The following is a 14,996-nucleotide window of genomic DNA, read 5'->3' as shown; positions in this document are numbered from 1 at the left end:
TGTTATTCATTTACAGTCAACCACAGAACATGGCAGCGTACCTTGGATTAATTCCTCTGTTTATAACTATTAGGAACTAATACACAGTTCTGTAATATTGCAGAAGTGTTGATAGTGTTCAAATTTGTTCTGTACTTCATTTAAATACATAATTTGGTATTCAGTTAAATTGTAGTTTGTCTTTTTTATGCCTTTTTAACTATTTCCATGAATTTTTGGCTAATTGGGTCCCGATGTGCCTCAATTGACTGGAATCCACTATACTTGAACAATTGAAAAGAAAATAAATTGTAATTTGAAATAAAATATTCAATGCTTTGACTGCAGAGAATCTGCAATATAAAAATACATCTAATCAGTTCTTCACTTCTGTCAGTAGTCAACCCTTTACAAAATATTTTAATTAGGTTTAAAGATTGTACATTACATGGAAAAGCGGAGTATTGTATTTAAAATAATTGGTTCTAGCATAGTTAACCTCAAATGTAAGTTTGTATTGTATTTGGAGCAGTTTCCTAGCAAAATACATTACAGAATAAATCACAGAAGGGGCCATTTTAGATCTAATTTTGTGACAGATGAGTTATAGAGAATGATCCTCCAGGGATGAGTGATCATAACCTGATAGAATTTTATATTCGGTTACTGAGTGAGATTCTAGTGTTTTAAACTTAACAAAGATCTAAAGTGGACTAGAAAAATAGAATAAAAGCTGATGAACTAGAAGACATATAAGTAAATATTTCATTGGGAAATACTGTTAAGAGGAATGTGATTCATCTATAACTAACAAAGGAAATTAGGCACAATATCAAATTAATAGTAAATGCATGCAATGTTGTGAGGATTAATGGTGTGCAAGATAGTGAAGAAATTTTTCAAAATCAGCAAAGGGTAACATAGATAAAATGAAAAAGAGTAAAATAGATGATGACAATACACCAGTAACAAACGTACATTATATATAAAGGTGAAACTTCTACATGGTATTTAAAGGAATCAGAGTAAGATATTAATGAGGAATTAATTATGGGAAATAAGGAAATTGAAAGAATTAGAAGTTTGTGTCCATTTTCAAGTTAGAAGATATGAAAACTTCCTAGTAGTAGAAAATCAAAGGCAAATGGGAGGGGAAAAATAGGAAGAATTGTGATTAAAGAAGAGGTTCTAATTAAACAACAGGGTCTAATGATGAATAAGTCTCCTGGATGGGATTGCTCACATCCTAACTCAGAAGAATGAGGAGGATCTGAATGAAACATTTCGAATGTTGGAAGGCCTCAATTGAGTGGATATGGAGAGGGTGTTTCTTATCGTGGGCGAGTCTAAGACCAAAGAACACAGCCTCAGAATAAAGGAATGTCCTTTTAGAACAGAGATGAGGAGGAATCTCTTTAGCCAGAGAATGATGATTCTGTGGGATTTGTTGCCACAGGCAGCTGTGGAGGCCAAGTCATTATGCTTATTTACAGCAGAGGTTGATAGTTTCTTTATTGGTCAGGCATGAAGTTCATGTACCTTGGGAGTAAAGTCAGCACTGATGGAGATAGTGGTAAGGACGTATTAGCAAGACTATCTAAAGCAAATCAAATTTTCGGCAGCTTCAATGTAGTTTGGAAATCCACACACCAAAATCAATTTTTAAAAGCAACGTCCTAAGCGTGCTACTTTATGGATGTGAATGTTGGAAGATGATGAAAGACATCTGCAAGAAACTTGACCCGTTCCAGACAAAATGTCTACGAAGTATCAAGAAGATCTTCTGGCCTTAGAAAATCAGATACCAAGACTTGCTTACATCTTGCAATATGAAATCAATCTCTGTTTGTGTGAAAAGAAGACAATGGAGATGGCTGGGCCATGTAATGAGAATGCCAAATGATGAATTAGCAAAAGTAGAACTAAGGTGGATCCCACAGGGAAAGGAAGTAGGGGCAGGCCCAAAATAACGTGGTGAAGATCTGTGGAAGCAGAACTGAAAAAAGTCGGCATGAACTGGATAACGACGAACAGCAGAGCCAAAGACCAGCAGAAATGGAAGACCCTTGTGGTGGCCCCATGTGCCACCTAGGCACTAAGGGTTCAGACAACGATGACAACAGGCATGAAGGGACATGGGGAGAAGGCAGAAGATTGGGGTTGAGAGGGGAAATGGATTAGCCATGATGCAATGGAGCAGACTCAATGGGCCAAATGGCTTAATTCTGCTCTGATGTCTTATGGTCTAATGTTTTAAATGTCTGCAACAATTTTGATCATTGCAACCTGATGGCATGAATATCGATTTCTTCTTCCTGATCGGTTTCTATGATGGTACAGCCGATAATGAAAGAGGCAAACTGAATGGGTTTAATTGCATGAGGAATGTAGGATAAAAGTAGAGAAGCCTTGCCTTTCAACGTTCAAAAGGTTTCAATAAGATTCCCTCTTCACCCTTCTAAATTCCAGCGAGTACACGGCCAGAGCCATCAAACGTTCCTCATATGATAACCCTTTCGTTCCCGGAATCATCCTTGTGAACCTCCTCTGAACTCTCTTCAATGCCAGCACATCTTTTCTTAGATAAGGAGCCCAAAAATGTTTACAATAGTCAAGGTGAGGCCTCACCAGTGCCTTATAAAGCCTCAGCACCACATCCCTGCTCTTATATTCAAGACCTCTTGAAATGAATGTTAACAGAGCATTTGCCTTCCTCAGCACTGACTCAACCTGCAAGCTAACCTTTAGACACAAAATGCTGGTGGAACACAGCAGACCAGGCAGCATCTAGAGGAAGAAGCACTGTCGACGTTTCGGGCCGAGACCCTTCATCAGTCCTGTTGACAGTGCTTCTTCCTCTAGATGCTGCCTTGCCTGCTGTGTTCCACCAGCATTTTGTGTGTGTTGTTTGAATTTCCAGCATCTGCATATTTCCTCATGTTAGCTAACCTTTAGAGCAGGCATGGGCCCGTTAAGCTTTTTAATCCGGCCTGCAGAACTTGATGAAATTATATTAATAAACCTTGTTAACGTTTTTTCCCCGCAATTCTGGCGTTTTCCCAATAGATGATGCACTCTATATACATTGACCTTTGTTGAGGTGCAGCGTATTACTCCACATTTGCGCTTTACTTTGTGACCTTGTGGCGACCCATTTCCTGGCACATCCGAACTGGCTCACAATTAGCCAGCGTTCCGGCTAAGGGAGATAGCCTGCGGGGATTTGCGAGCACAGAGCTCCGCATTCTAGCGCGCTCTCACTGTTCTGTCATTGTGCGGGTCGTTGTTGAGTTTTGGCACAGGGGACAATTGAATAAGAAGGAGCAGGACAAGTAGACCTGCATCTCCTACCGTTTTTGAAATAAAGACAGTCAGGAGGAGAGTGATGATGATAAAGTCTTGAAGGATAACAGAATTTTCAGTGCTTTAAAATAATAACTGTTACTTTTAAAAAAAGCTGTATTTTATTCATTTAATTTTCAGTGTTTTAAAAGTCATTTCAATAAATAGCTAAATACCATGGGACTTCAAAGACAGATATTTTGTTGTAATGCATTTGTTCATTTTCAATTGAAATTAAAGCACATGCTTTCTACATATCCCATGATATTTTATTTTCTCTTATGAGGTGTATTACCAAAACACTCCGTCCAACTGCTCCTAGTCCGGCCCCCCTGTCAAATTTTAGAACCCTTTGTGGCCCTCAAGTCAAAAAGTTTGCCCACCCCTGCTTTAGAGTGTTCTGCATGAGGATTCCCGAAGTCCTTTTGCATGCCAGATTTTCGTATTTTCTCCACATGTTGAAAATAGTCTGCACATTTCTTCTACCAAAGTGCATGACCATGCATTTTCTAACATTATATTTCATTTGTCACTCGTTTGCCTATTCTCCTAATTTGTATAATTATTTTGCAGCCTACTTGTTTCCTCAACACTACCTGCCCCTCCACCAATTTTTCTATCATCTGTAAAATTGGGAACAAAGCCATCTACTCCATCATCTAAATCATTGATATGCAGTCCCAACACCAACCCCTGCAGAACATCACTAGTCACTAGCAGCCAACCAGAAAAGGGTCCTTTTAGCTCCTCTCACTACCTCTTACCAATCACTCAGTGCTGTAACCATGCCAGTAACTTTACTGTAATACTATAGACCCTTAACTTGGTAAGCAGCCTTATGACTGGCACCTTGTCAAAGGACTTCTGAAAATCCAAATATCCAACATCTTCTGCATTCCCTTTATCTATCCTACTTCTAATCTCCTCACAGAATTCCAACAGGTTTGTCAGGCAAGATTTTCCCTTAAGGAAATACTGATATTTTCCTATTTTTTCCTGTGTCACCAAGTACTCCATATTTTCATCCTTAACAATTGCATCCAACATCCTCCCAACCTCTGAAGTCAGGTTAACTGATCTATAATTTTCTTTTTGCTGCCTCTCTCCTTTCTTAAAAAGTGGAGTAACTTTTCCAATTTTCCAGTCCTCTGAAATCATGGCAGAGTCCAATGATTCTTGAAAGATTAGTAGTCTGTACTGCTACCTCTAGCTGATCTGGTCCAGGTGACTTATCAGCCTTAGATCTTTCAGCTTTTTGGGCACCATGTCCATTGTAATAGTAATTGACTCATTTCTCTTCCCGCACACCCTTCAACTCCTGGGACACTGCTGGTGTCTTTCACAGTGAAGACTGATGCAAGATACTCATTTAGTTCATCTGCCATCCCTTTGTCTTCCGTTATTATTTCTCCAGACTCATTTTCTAGCAGTTCTATATCCACTCTCATCTCTCTTTTATTTTTTATATACTTGAAGAATCTTTTACTACCCACCTTGATATTGTTTGCTAGCTTGCTTTCATAGTTCTTCTTTACCTTCCTAATGATTCTTTTAGTTACGTTCAGTAGGTTTTTAAAAGCTTTCCAATCCTCTATCGTCCTGCTAATTAATGCTCTGTTGTATGCCCTCTCTTTTGTTTTTACATTCGGTTTGACTTTCCTTGTTAGCCATGGTTGTACTATTTTACACCTTCCTCATTTTCCCCAGAAACTGAAACTATTGCAGCTCTGCTGTCATCCCTGTCAGCATTTCCTTCCAATTTATTTTAACCAACTCCTCTCCCATACCACTGTAATTTCCTTTATTCCACTGAAGTACTGCTATGTCAGACTTTACTTTCTCCCTATAAATTTCAGGTTGAGCTCAGTCATATTGTGGTCACTGCCTCCTCAGGGTTCCTTTGCCTTAAACTCCGTAATTGTCTCCGGATTAATGCCTAATCCAATATAGCTGATCCTTCAGTAGGGTCAATGACAAACTGCTCTAAAAAGACATCTCATAGACATTCAATTCACACTCTTGGGATCCATTACCAATCTGATTTTCCCAATCTACATCCCATTGCTTTATTGACAATTCTATTTCTGTTGTAATCTGTAGTCCACATCCCAGGTACTGTTTGAAGGCCTTTTTGTAACTGGCAACAGGGTTCTTTTATCCTTGCATTTTTTAAACTCAACCCATAAGGATTCAGCATCTTCCAATCCTATGTAAACTTTTTCTAATGATTTAACACCATTCTTTACCAGCAGAGCCACACCACCCCCTCTGCCTACTTTCCTATCCCTCCGATACAAAATGTAACCTTGGACATTCAGCCCCCAACTACAACCATCCTTCAGCCATGATTCAATGATGGCCACAACATTGTACCCGACAATCTCTAAAAGTGCAATAAGGTCATCCACGTTATTTCTTATACTCTGTGAATTGACATATTGTACATTCTATATTTACTACCCTTTTTGATTCTGCATCCCTAATGCACTGATACTCACCCTGCTGGCTGCAATTTTGTCTTATCATCTGCCTGCCCTTCCTGACAGTCTGACTGCACACTATTTCATTCAGCTTCACTGTCACAAGGATAGTTATGGAAAATCTTTTCCTATCAAAGGCAATAAGCATATACATAGTTCATCTCTATGTGACAGGAAAACACATATAGTCTCATAGTACAATAGTCTCTGTTTTATTATTTCGTACATTATTATTGCATAGTACTGCACACTATGGCACATTGGTAAATTATTGTTGGTGTATATTATTCTGTACTTTGTTATTAGTTAATATTATATTGATTATTATTATTCATTATTATCGCTAAGTGCATTTTAAAATGTTGCTACAGTAACAAATTAATTTCTCAGAATCGATGAAGTACTTATTATTATTGTTGTTGTTATTGTTATTACTATCATTATCTTTGCTTTGTTACCATCTGTCCTATGTTAAGTCCCTTCACTTGGGTACCCTCCCCCTGCCAGATTAGTTTAAACTCTTCTCAATACTTCTAACAAACCTTCCCATGAGGATATTTGTACCCCTCAGGTTCAGGTGCAACGTGTCCCTTTTGTACAGGTCATACCTCCCCCAGAAGAGATCTCAATGATCCAAGAACCTGAAGCCCAACCCCTGCACCAGTTTCTCAGCCACAAATTAATCTACCAAATCATCCTGTTTCTACCCTATCTGGCACATGGCACAGGTCGCAATCCAGAAATTACTACCCTGGAGGTCCTGCTTCTTAGCTCTCTAAATTCTTTCATCAGGACCTCTTTGCTCTTTCTTCCTTATCATTGGTACTATTATGTACCAAGACATTTGGCTGTTCTCCCTACCCATCCAAAATGCTGTGGAGGCGATCTGAGACGTCCCTGATTCTGGCACCTGGGAGTCAACATACCATCCAGGTGTCTTGTTCACGTTCAGAGAATTCTGTTCCTCTGACTATTGAGTCCCCTATCACTACCACTTCCCTCTCCTCCCTATTTCCCTTCTCTACCAGGGACCCATGCTCAGTGCCTGGCATACCCATGGGAGGTCATTCCCCCACAACAGTGTCCAAAACTGCTGTCGAAAAACAGTATCCAAAACTTAGCATTTGTGCAAAGTTTCCAACAACATAGGAATTCTCCAGAGGTTTGGTACAACCATCTTCTTTGGCTGGGATTAAAATATGGTTCTAGGTTTTACTGTTTAAATGGAAGCATCTGTGATATTTGTTTTGGAGGGATAATGCTGAAATGGAAGAAGTTTATTCTTCAAAATGGTGTTTGCTCGCAAGAAGCTGAGAACAAATTAAAATTGTGACTGGAGGACATTTTATATTTTCAAGTTCTGCAATTTGTAACCTACTGTTGAAAAGTAACAACAACCTTTTATTGACAACACTGGTTATGTATGTTTCATAACCTCTCATAAGGTTAAAGCTTTACATCCATTTTAGTCCATAAAATCATATTAGTGCCTATCCAATTTGGTGTGAGACTTATAATTCTCTTGAAATTTTGTAATCTTGATTGACATTGAAGGTTTCATTAAATTGTAAAATTGACTGATGTCCACCATTTAGCAATTATAAAATAACTTTTTTCATGTTTTGGCTTCAGAGATGCGCAAGCAAGTGAACAGTGCAGAGTTGAAGAACCAACGATTGAAGGAGGTGTTCCAGAAGAAGATTCAGGAATTCCGAGCCGTTTGCTACGCCCTGATGGGGTACAAGATCGATGTCACTACGGAGAACCAGTACAAGCTGTCATCGGTATATGCAGAACACCAGGATGACTGCCTGATGTTTAAGGTAAGAGTACAAGGAGTGGGGAAATGCAGCATTGCCAGAGCTGTTTTCAGTTGTTTTTATTTCCCTTTGTCTCAGGCTACTTTCCAGTGGAGTTTCATTATGCTTACCACTAAATGGTGGAATTTAATTTTTAATAAGAATTATTTGTTGATGGTTTCCTTTCCTACTAATTCAAATTGTTCTGTGATTTCCAAGCCATGTTTTCACATAGGACCTTGAATTTCAAGATTACCATTGTTTGTAGTCCTAATCTGTCTGTCATCCTAATCTACCTTTCATGGTGCTGCTAAATTTTTGTAGATCCTTGACTGTCATTATCATCATTGATCATTTTCCAAGGAGTAGTTGATGATTCTTAGTTTTTTTATCGTTGTTACCTGTCTTTATTACACTAGTTGTTGGAAAAGGATCAAGAGGCATATATTTTTTATTAATACTTAGCCATGGTTGACACCAGTGAGGCTCATTTTAAGCAGTGGAGCAAGAAAGATCTGTGGCAGGTGGTGAAGAACGGGGCTGGAAGTTCTTTGGCTTGTTGAATGCTGGAACATGTGTTCAAGAATTATTACTGTTAAAAAGTGATCTTTCTCAGAATGCATCCAGGCAAATGCACACATCTGAGAGAAAATTAATCCCACTTGTCGAGGCTTGAGAATGAAGAACATTTTTCAAAGTAATAAGCAGTGATTTACAGTTAGGTCATTTCTCAGCAAGAGAAATCAAGAGGTATTGGCTTTTAAAATTCAGCAATTCTTTTGCTGAGCCTCCTGTGTGGTTCATAACTCACTAGACCCAACACAACTCTACTCACAAATCTCAAATCAAAATTAAGTTTCTACATGTCTTTCTGAAATTAGTTAATACAGTCATATTTCACCTGGAAAAATAATTGGCCCTTTACCTCCTGTAAATAGATGGCAGAATGAACTAAACTTGATTTAGAGTGAGGAAGGACAGATCAAATAGACACATCTTTGATTAAATGGAGTAATTGTCTGTATAACATTAACCTTATAAGCACTCATAAAAAGAAGGAAATAGGATTTGACCAAACTTGGCATTTTGAAGAAATGACCACCCAGCCTGTTCCAACCAGCACCTTCAAATCTCACCTCCTGTACGATCAAGGAGGCCAAAGGCAGCACCACCATCTGCAGGTTCCCATGCAGGATCCTAACTTGGAAATATATCATAGGTGTATCATCACTAGGTATATCCTGGGACACCCTGTCTGATAGCAATATAGGAGTACCTTCACAAGAAGAAATGTGGTGGTTCAAGAAGGCAGCTCATAAATAACTTTCATGAGGGACAGAGAATATATGCTGGCCTTGCCATCAGCCTCCAGATCCCAAAACTGAATATAAAAGAAGATCTTTACCTTTCTAACTGTTTGGTTTGCCTGCGTACTAGCTTTTTTATTTCTTGTACGCAGCCAAGAAGATTTCTCCGGACACTAGCATTCAGTAGTATCACACTATTTGAATAACACTCTGCTTTCCTATTTTTCTCACTAAAAATTCAGGATTTAAGATTGTTTAATGTAATTTCCTGTACACAACTGTAAAGGAGAACAAAATAATTGTCTTGTACAGAATATTTACACATCCTGTTCGTGCCTCTCTTTCTTATATGCATGCACCTTGGTACTTGGCATGGATAGGAAGGGTGTAGAGCAGAGGTTTCCAACCTTTTTTATGCCATGGACCCCTACTATTAACCAAGAACTCCATGGACTCTAGGCTGAAAACCCCTGGTTTAGAGGGCTGTGGATCAAATGTGGGCAAAGGGACGAGCTTAGAAGGGAATCTCAGTTGGCATGGATCTGTTAGAATGAATGGTCTGTTTCCACAGTGTATTAATCTATAACTCTATGGCCTGCTAATGCTGTTGATGCCGCACTGTTCTTATAGAAAAAAACATTTAGACTGTACACAAATACCTTGAACTTTTGATTTCTCTAAAGACCAGTCTGGCAGCCTTATCCTTTGGGACTTGATCAGTAGTAGTTTTACTAACCCTATTTCCGATAGACATTGAAGTCTCCACCCGTGCCCTAATGCTTTTAGTGTTGGTTCCATGTTATTCGATGCCTTGGAGTACTAATTCATCAGATGGGGGAAGATGCAGATGTCATTCATAAAAAGGTTTCTTTCCCATGTTTGACCTGATGCCCTGAGACTTTGAGTCTGAAGTCAATAGTAAGGATTCATAGTTCCACGTGGTCCCATGCCAAGACCACTGTGTTAATGTGCTGAGTTCGAACATATCTCAAGATTCTGATGAAAAAATCTGGCACATAAACTTAAAGATATAATTCTGTGAATTTAAGTATGTCCAGCTGACACTACTCTCCCAGTTTCTAAAAAGTTCGCAAGCAGGTATGGAATTAACTTTGCTGTCTTTAAAGTTAGTACTGAGGTCAACATCAGGTAGTTTTCAAGGATTGTTGAGATATTGTACAAAGAACAGTAAATTCATACTGGGCCACCATCATGCCTTTAGTGTATTAGTATGGATGCTTCTGTTAAATATAAAGAGAGTTGTTTAAAATGACTGTCAGTGTTATGAAACATAATACAAGATCTCAATAGTTTGCATTCCTGACAGAAAACATTGATGAGTGGAAAGACTCTCACACGTACTCCCAAATGTTGTCCTTAGTTTTGAAGGTAGCCACCATTGTCACATTTGACATATTTCTTATTTCCTCTACTTCTGACTCATATAGCCCTGACTGCCATGCTCCAAGTTCATTAATTCCTTCCGTCAGTATTGATTGTTCTTTCCCTTTCTTTAAGACAATCCTAGAAACTGACCAGTTGATAAAGCCTTTGTTTGCCTATCATAAGTCCCATATGTGGGCAGTTATCTGTTTTGTTCTTACCAAGCTCTAGCAAGATATCTTGAAACGATTCATTTAGTCGAATTTACTGTTGTACTCAGTGCATTCGGCTCCATTGATCTTGTTGTTGCTGAATCTGTGAGGATCAATATAATTGATGGCCAATATTTGTGAAAGAGTGTTATCATAAGTGACTAGAGGCTAGCTTGTTTTCAGTTGTGTCTGAATCAAAGGCACAAGACATTGATAACTGGAATGATTTATATTTCATATTGGCTGGAAGTTTCAGTGTTTTAAAGTGGTCCCATGGAAATAAAATTCTCTCAGGTTAAACAACTTCTAATTGTAACATCAACCTGCATAGTGGTGTACTATTTGTACAATCTCCAACTATAGTGTTTCCTAATAAGTTATAGTAATGAGAGGGTCATTGTAGTTTTGCTGTTATTCGGTTAAATAAATGGTCTAATTTTCTCTGTTTCCCAGAAAATCTGTTGGTAACCTGATTTTCATAGACATTAACTTCCTTCAATAAAATATGTTGTATTTGATAATTTATTCTGTATTTTATCCTGTCTGCCATGTAGTGTCATTTCTAAGGACATCATAAGTGTGCTGACTCCAATTCTCAGTCCACCACATATAATGATATTTCCTTGTCTTCACTTGTGTATCAACTGAATACTATTCAGTTGAATTGGATTAATCTGTACAGATCTGAAGCTTGCATCCAATTTAACTTCAGCTTTCAAAAGAAAATCTGTTCTAAACATTATCTATAAATAGCTCTATTCTGAAAGAATCTCATTGCCATGTCACAGTGTGCAGTGGCAGAACTGTTGATTCCAATTTACATTTTTTCAGATGGTATGCACTACCTTCAAAATATTGCAAAGATGAAATGCACACAACATAACTGACACTTCTTCTGTAGTGGTTCCTTCGTAAATAAAGTACATGCGCTGCTGAAAATTGATTGTAATATATCTTATGATCTAAATAACAGGCAGGATAGACAAAGGAGAGTCAGAAGATGTTATTAATTTGGACTTTCAGAACGGCTTGCACAAGTCACTGCGTATCAGGCTGCTTAACAAGATAAGAGCCCATGGTATTACAGGAAAGGTACTAGAATGCATAGAAAGCAATACACACAAAATGCTGGAGGAACTCAGCAGGCCAGGCAGCATCCATGGAAATGAATAGACAGTAAATGTTAAGGGCTGAGATCTTTCTTCAGGACTGAGAAGGAAGAAGGAAGGTGTATTTTCGGATAGAAGATTGGCTAAATGGCAGGAGGTAAGGAGTGGGAGTAAAGCAGGCCTTTTCTGGTTGGCTGCTGGTGCCTAGCGGTTTTCCACGTGGTTTTGGTGTTGGGACCACTTCTTTTCATGTTGTATGTAAATGATTTAGTTGGTGGAATTGATGGTTTTGTGGCCAAATTAATGGATGACACAAAGATAAATGGAGGGGCAGGAAGTGTTGAGGAAGCCAGGAGTCTGCAGAACAACTCTGACTGATCAAGCTACTGCCAAATTATTTTTGTCATACTGATCTGCTATATTTGAGTATTCTTTTGCACTGTGTGAAAGGGCAATGGAAGTAGGTTCTTTCCATTAAGAATCATTAAGATGACCTTTCCCCTAAGAGTATTCTTTCTATCAATCTCCTGCTAATCCTTTCCTAAATTTATCCTCAGCGAACATCATCTTCTCTCCCTCACTCTACATCTTTCTGGCTGCATAGATCTTCTTTCCCCACTCCCCAATTCCTCTTCCTTGCTTTTGAATATTACTGACCTATGCCACAGTGAGCATAAGGGTAGGACCTTCTGACAGATTGTGCATTAGTACTCACTGAAGCCTTTATATAAAGAAAGGTCCTCTACCATCCTAATCCACTGTCCTCCCGGACACTGTTGACACACTTCCACACTCCACAAAAACCACAACTACACCCCACAAAAAACATTGAAGGTCCATTATGAAATCTTGGATAACACAAGCTACTTTCTGTACCTTGGGAGCCACCTCAATGCAGGCAGGTAACGACAATGCAATTCACTATACCTTAAGTGCACCACAGCCTTTGGCTGAAGAAAAGTGCATTTGAAGATCAAACATAAAGTTCATGATCAAACAGTTATCAGAAATCCTGGTTTCCTTTCTTTTTCTTCTGAATAAAAATATTGTAAAAAAAAACAAGATTTACAGAATGCAGGCTTCCTATGCATTTCAGAGACATGAATTACTTTGCAGCAGTGATAGCAAAATCTCAACAAGATCCTCACAAAGTATTCCAAATTAACTGTCCTCTTCCAGTTCACCATTCTCAGTACTGAACCTCTGATGAGCAGCCATATTGTGAAATGCCAGACAGAAGAATCCTAAAGCAGATTGCTCCATTGCAGAAAGAGGTTACTGGGTGGACAGAAAAAATGTTTCAAGAATGTTGTTAAAACCTTCTTGAAGAAAAGTAACATAGTCATAGGTTAGCATCTCTAGCTGTGACTGATCAAAATAATGAAGAAACATCTGAGAGCTTTAAATCTCTTCACTGGAAGCAATTTCAGAAGAGTGGACGAAGCATGCCACCTGCCAAAGTATTCAGTGTGCCCAACACAACCAATGATAGAGTCTGAATCCCACATTGATCTCAGCAATCTCTCAGAACCTGCTGAAGTGGAGTGGATGAAGATAAGAAAGAGAGAAGATTGCTTCAGACCTATTGTTTAATTCTAATGCTCAGTGTGTTACAAATATTATGCATCTAAGAATATCAGTCCTTTTTGACCTTAAAAGTAGCATAGGTGTACTTGTCATGTCTTTCAATGCTGGGTCAATTTCTAGTCCTTTAATTACTTTGTAAAAAATGACCATTATCAATATACTCTTTGGATCTCTATGGTTGTGCTTATATCCATGATGTTGCTCCCACCTCTTTCTGCCTCAGTCCAAGTATTTTTGTCTGCCGCTTTGTGGGCCTGTATATAGCATAACTGGTAGAGAAAGAGATACACTCCCTGTACTGCCTAATTGCTGAATAGCAGAGGCCACCATAAAAGTGGAAGTAATTAAGAAGCACAACTGCGAATCAAAATGAATTAACTGTCATGAAAACTTCAATTAACAAAAATATTAACTAAAATATGAATCAAGTAGTTATTGTTCAGTTACCATCATGTGAACACAAATAAATGGCATGCTTTTATTAATAAATCAATGTGCTGGCAAGTATCATTTTCCTGGGACTTGCTCTGTCTTGAAACATAAATGTGTAATTAAGGATAAATTGGCCTTGGAGCTCTGATAGACCAAGAATTAGTCAGATGGTCGCAGGTATATCCAGAAAGTGCAGTTAAAGAACACACTGTATGTAATTAATATACCATTAATGTTTTAATATTTCAATTTTTTGTCTACTTTTAATGAACGTAAGCCAAATCTCTTGGAATCTGTGAAACTTCTGGTTGGTGAATTCTGCAAAGATTCTGTGTCTCATTAACGTGCTTGGTCTGTAGGTCTTGAAAGGGGCATTGGCTTGTAAGGAGGTATAAAAGCTCAGTTCCACAGTTGTGTACCCAAGGTTATATATGGTCTTCAAAAGCTGGCAGCACTCTCTGAGCCGATGTAAAACTTGAGCACAGAATTTAAAGGATCATATTCTTGATAGTTCTTCATAAAAAGAATTTACTTATTGTGTAGGTTTTCACAAATAAAATGATTGAAGTGTTTTATGTTTCAGAAATGCTGTAGCAACTCATTTATTGAACAGCTAAAAACTGAACTCAAAGTGCACAAAAAACCTTTCATGTGATTATGTCATCACGTCAGACCAGCCTCTTAAAGTGAAATCACAACTCAATGTCAGTGGTTGTGAATTATATATGTTTCCACCAATTACAAAGCACTCCCTTCCCCTCACCCCTAAAATTCACTAAAATTGGCATTGTGAATCTGTCTGGAGCTCAGACGAGCCACCCAGCTCGGGTCCTATTTTCCAAGGGTAAAGAAACAGCTGGTGCCTCTGGTTCATCCAGAGGTGAATTGACATACCGATATTTATGTTATGATGCCAGGGGCATGATAGTCGAATACTCCATATCTTGATGGGCTGGTTTAAGGTGATCTTCTGAAATACGTTCAGGTTTACTCTTTTTATCTATGATAAAAGTCTTTTCTCACAGTTCCAAAATGCGGAATGAGCCATCATAAGAGGGCCTAAGAGGATGTTGGTGTACATCATGATGGATGAAAATAAACGAAGTGGAATGTAGATCAAAAGGAACACAATGATGGGAGGTAGGAATAGGAATACGTGAAAGGGAATTGAATGTACTGAGGAGGGTGGAACGTTGTCGAGAGGCCAACCATTCGGTCATGGCTTTAGAAATGAAATCACCTCACACTTGTATACCAACTCAGTCACAGATGACTGCAGGTCCTCTTTTGGAGCTGTTCTGAGCCCCATGGGAGATGATCATACCGACACTCATCAATCAGGGAAGTCCTCAGAGCAGCCTTTAAG

The 14,996-nt window shown here is 38.6% G+C and overlaps 1 protein-coding gene across 7 annotated transcripts in view; it reads left to right on the top strand.

The window, feature by feature from the left end:
- Positions 1-14,996, top strand: part of mad1l1 (mitotic arrest deficient 1 like 1) — a 1,079,555-nt gene that overhangs the window by 703,207 nt on the left and 361,352 nt on the right. For all 7 annotated transcript variants that reach the window (XM_059979806.1, XM_059979807.1, XM_059979800.1 and 4 more), the window contains one exon: positions 7,434-7,624. In XM_059979806.1, the coding sequence (XP_059835789.1) occupies positions 7,434-7,624 (191 nt within the window). The remainder of the gene's footprint in view (positions 1-7,433; positions 7,625-14,996) is intronic.

This window comes from Hypanus sabinus, chromosome 9, assembly GCF_030144855.1.
Source record: "Hypanus sabinus isolate sHypSab1 chromosome 9, sHypSab1.hap1, whole genome shotgun sequence".
Classification (NCBI taxonomy): domain Eukaryota; kingdom Metazoa; phylum Chordata; class Chondrichthyes; order Myliobatiformes; family Dasyatidae; genus Hypanus; species Hypanus sabinus.
Note: the sequence above shows the minus strand (reverse complement) of the source record. Positions and strands in the feature narration are given on the sequence as shown.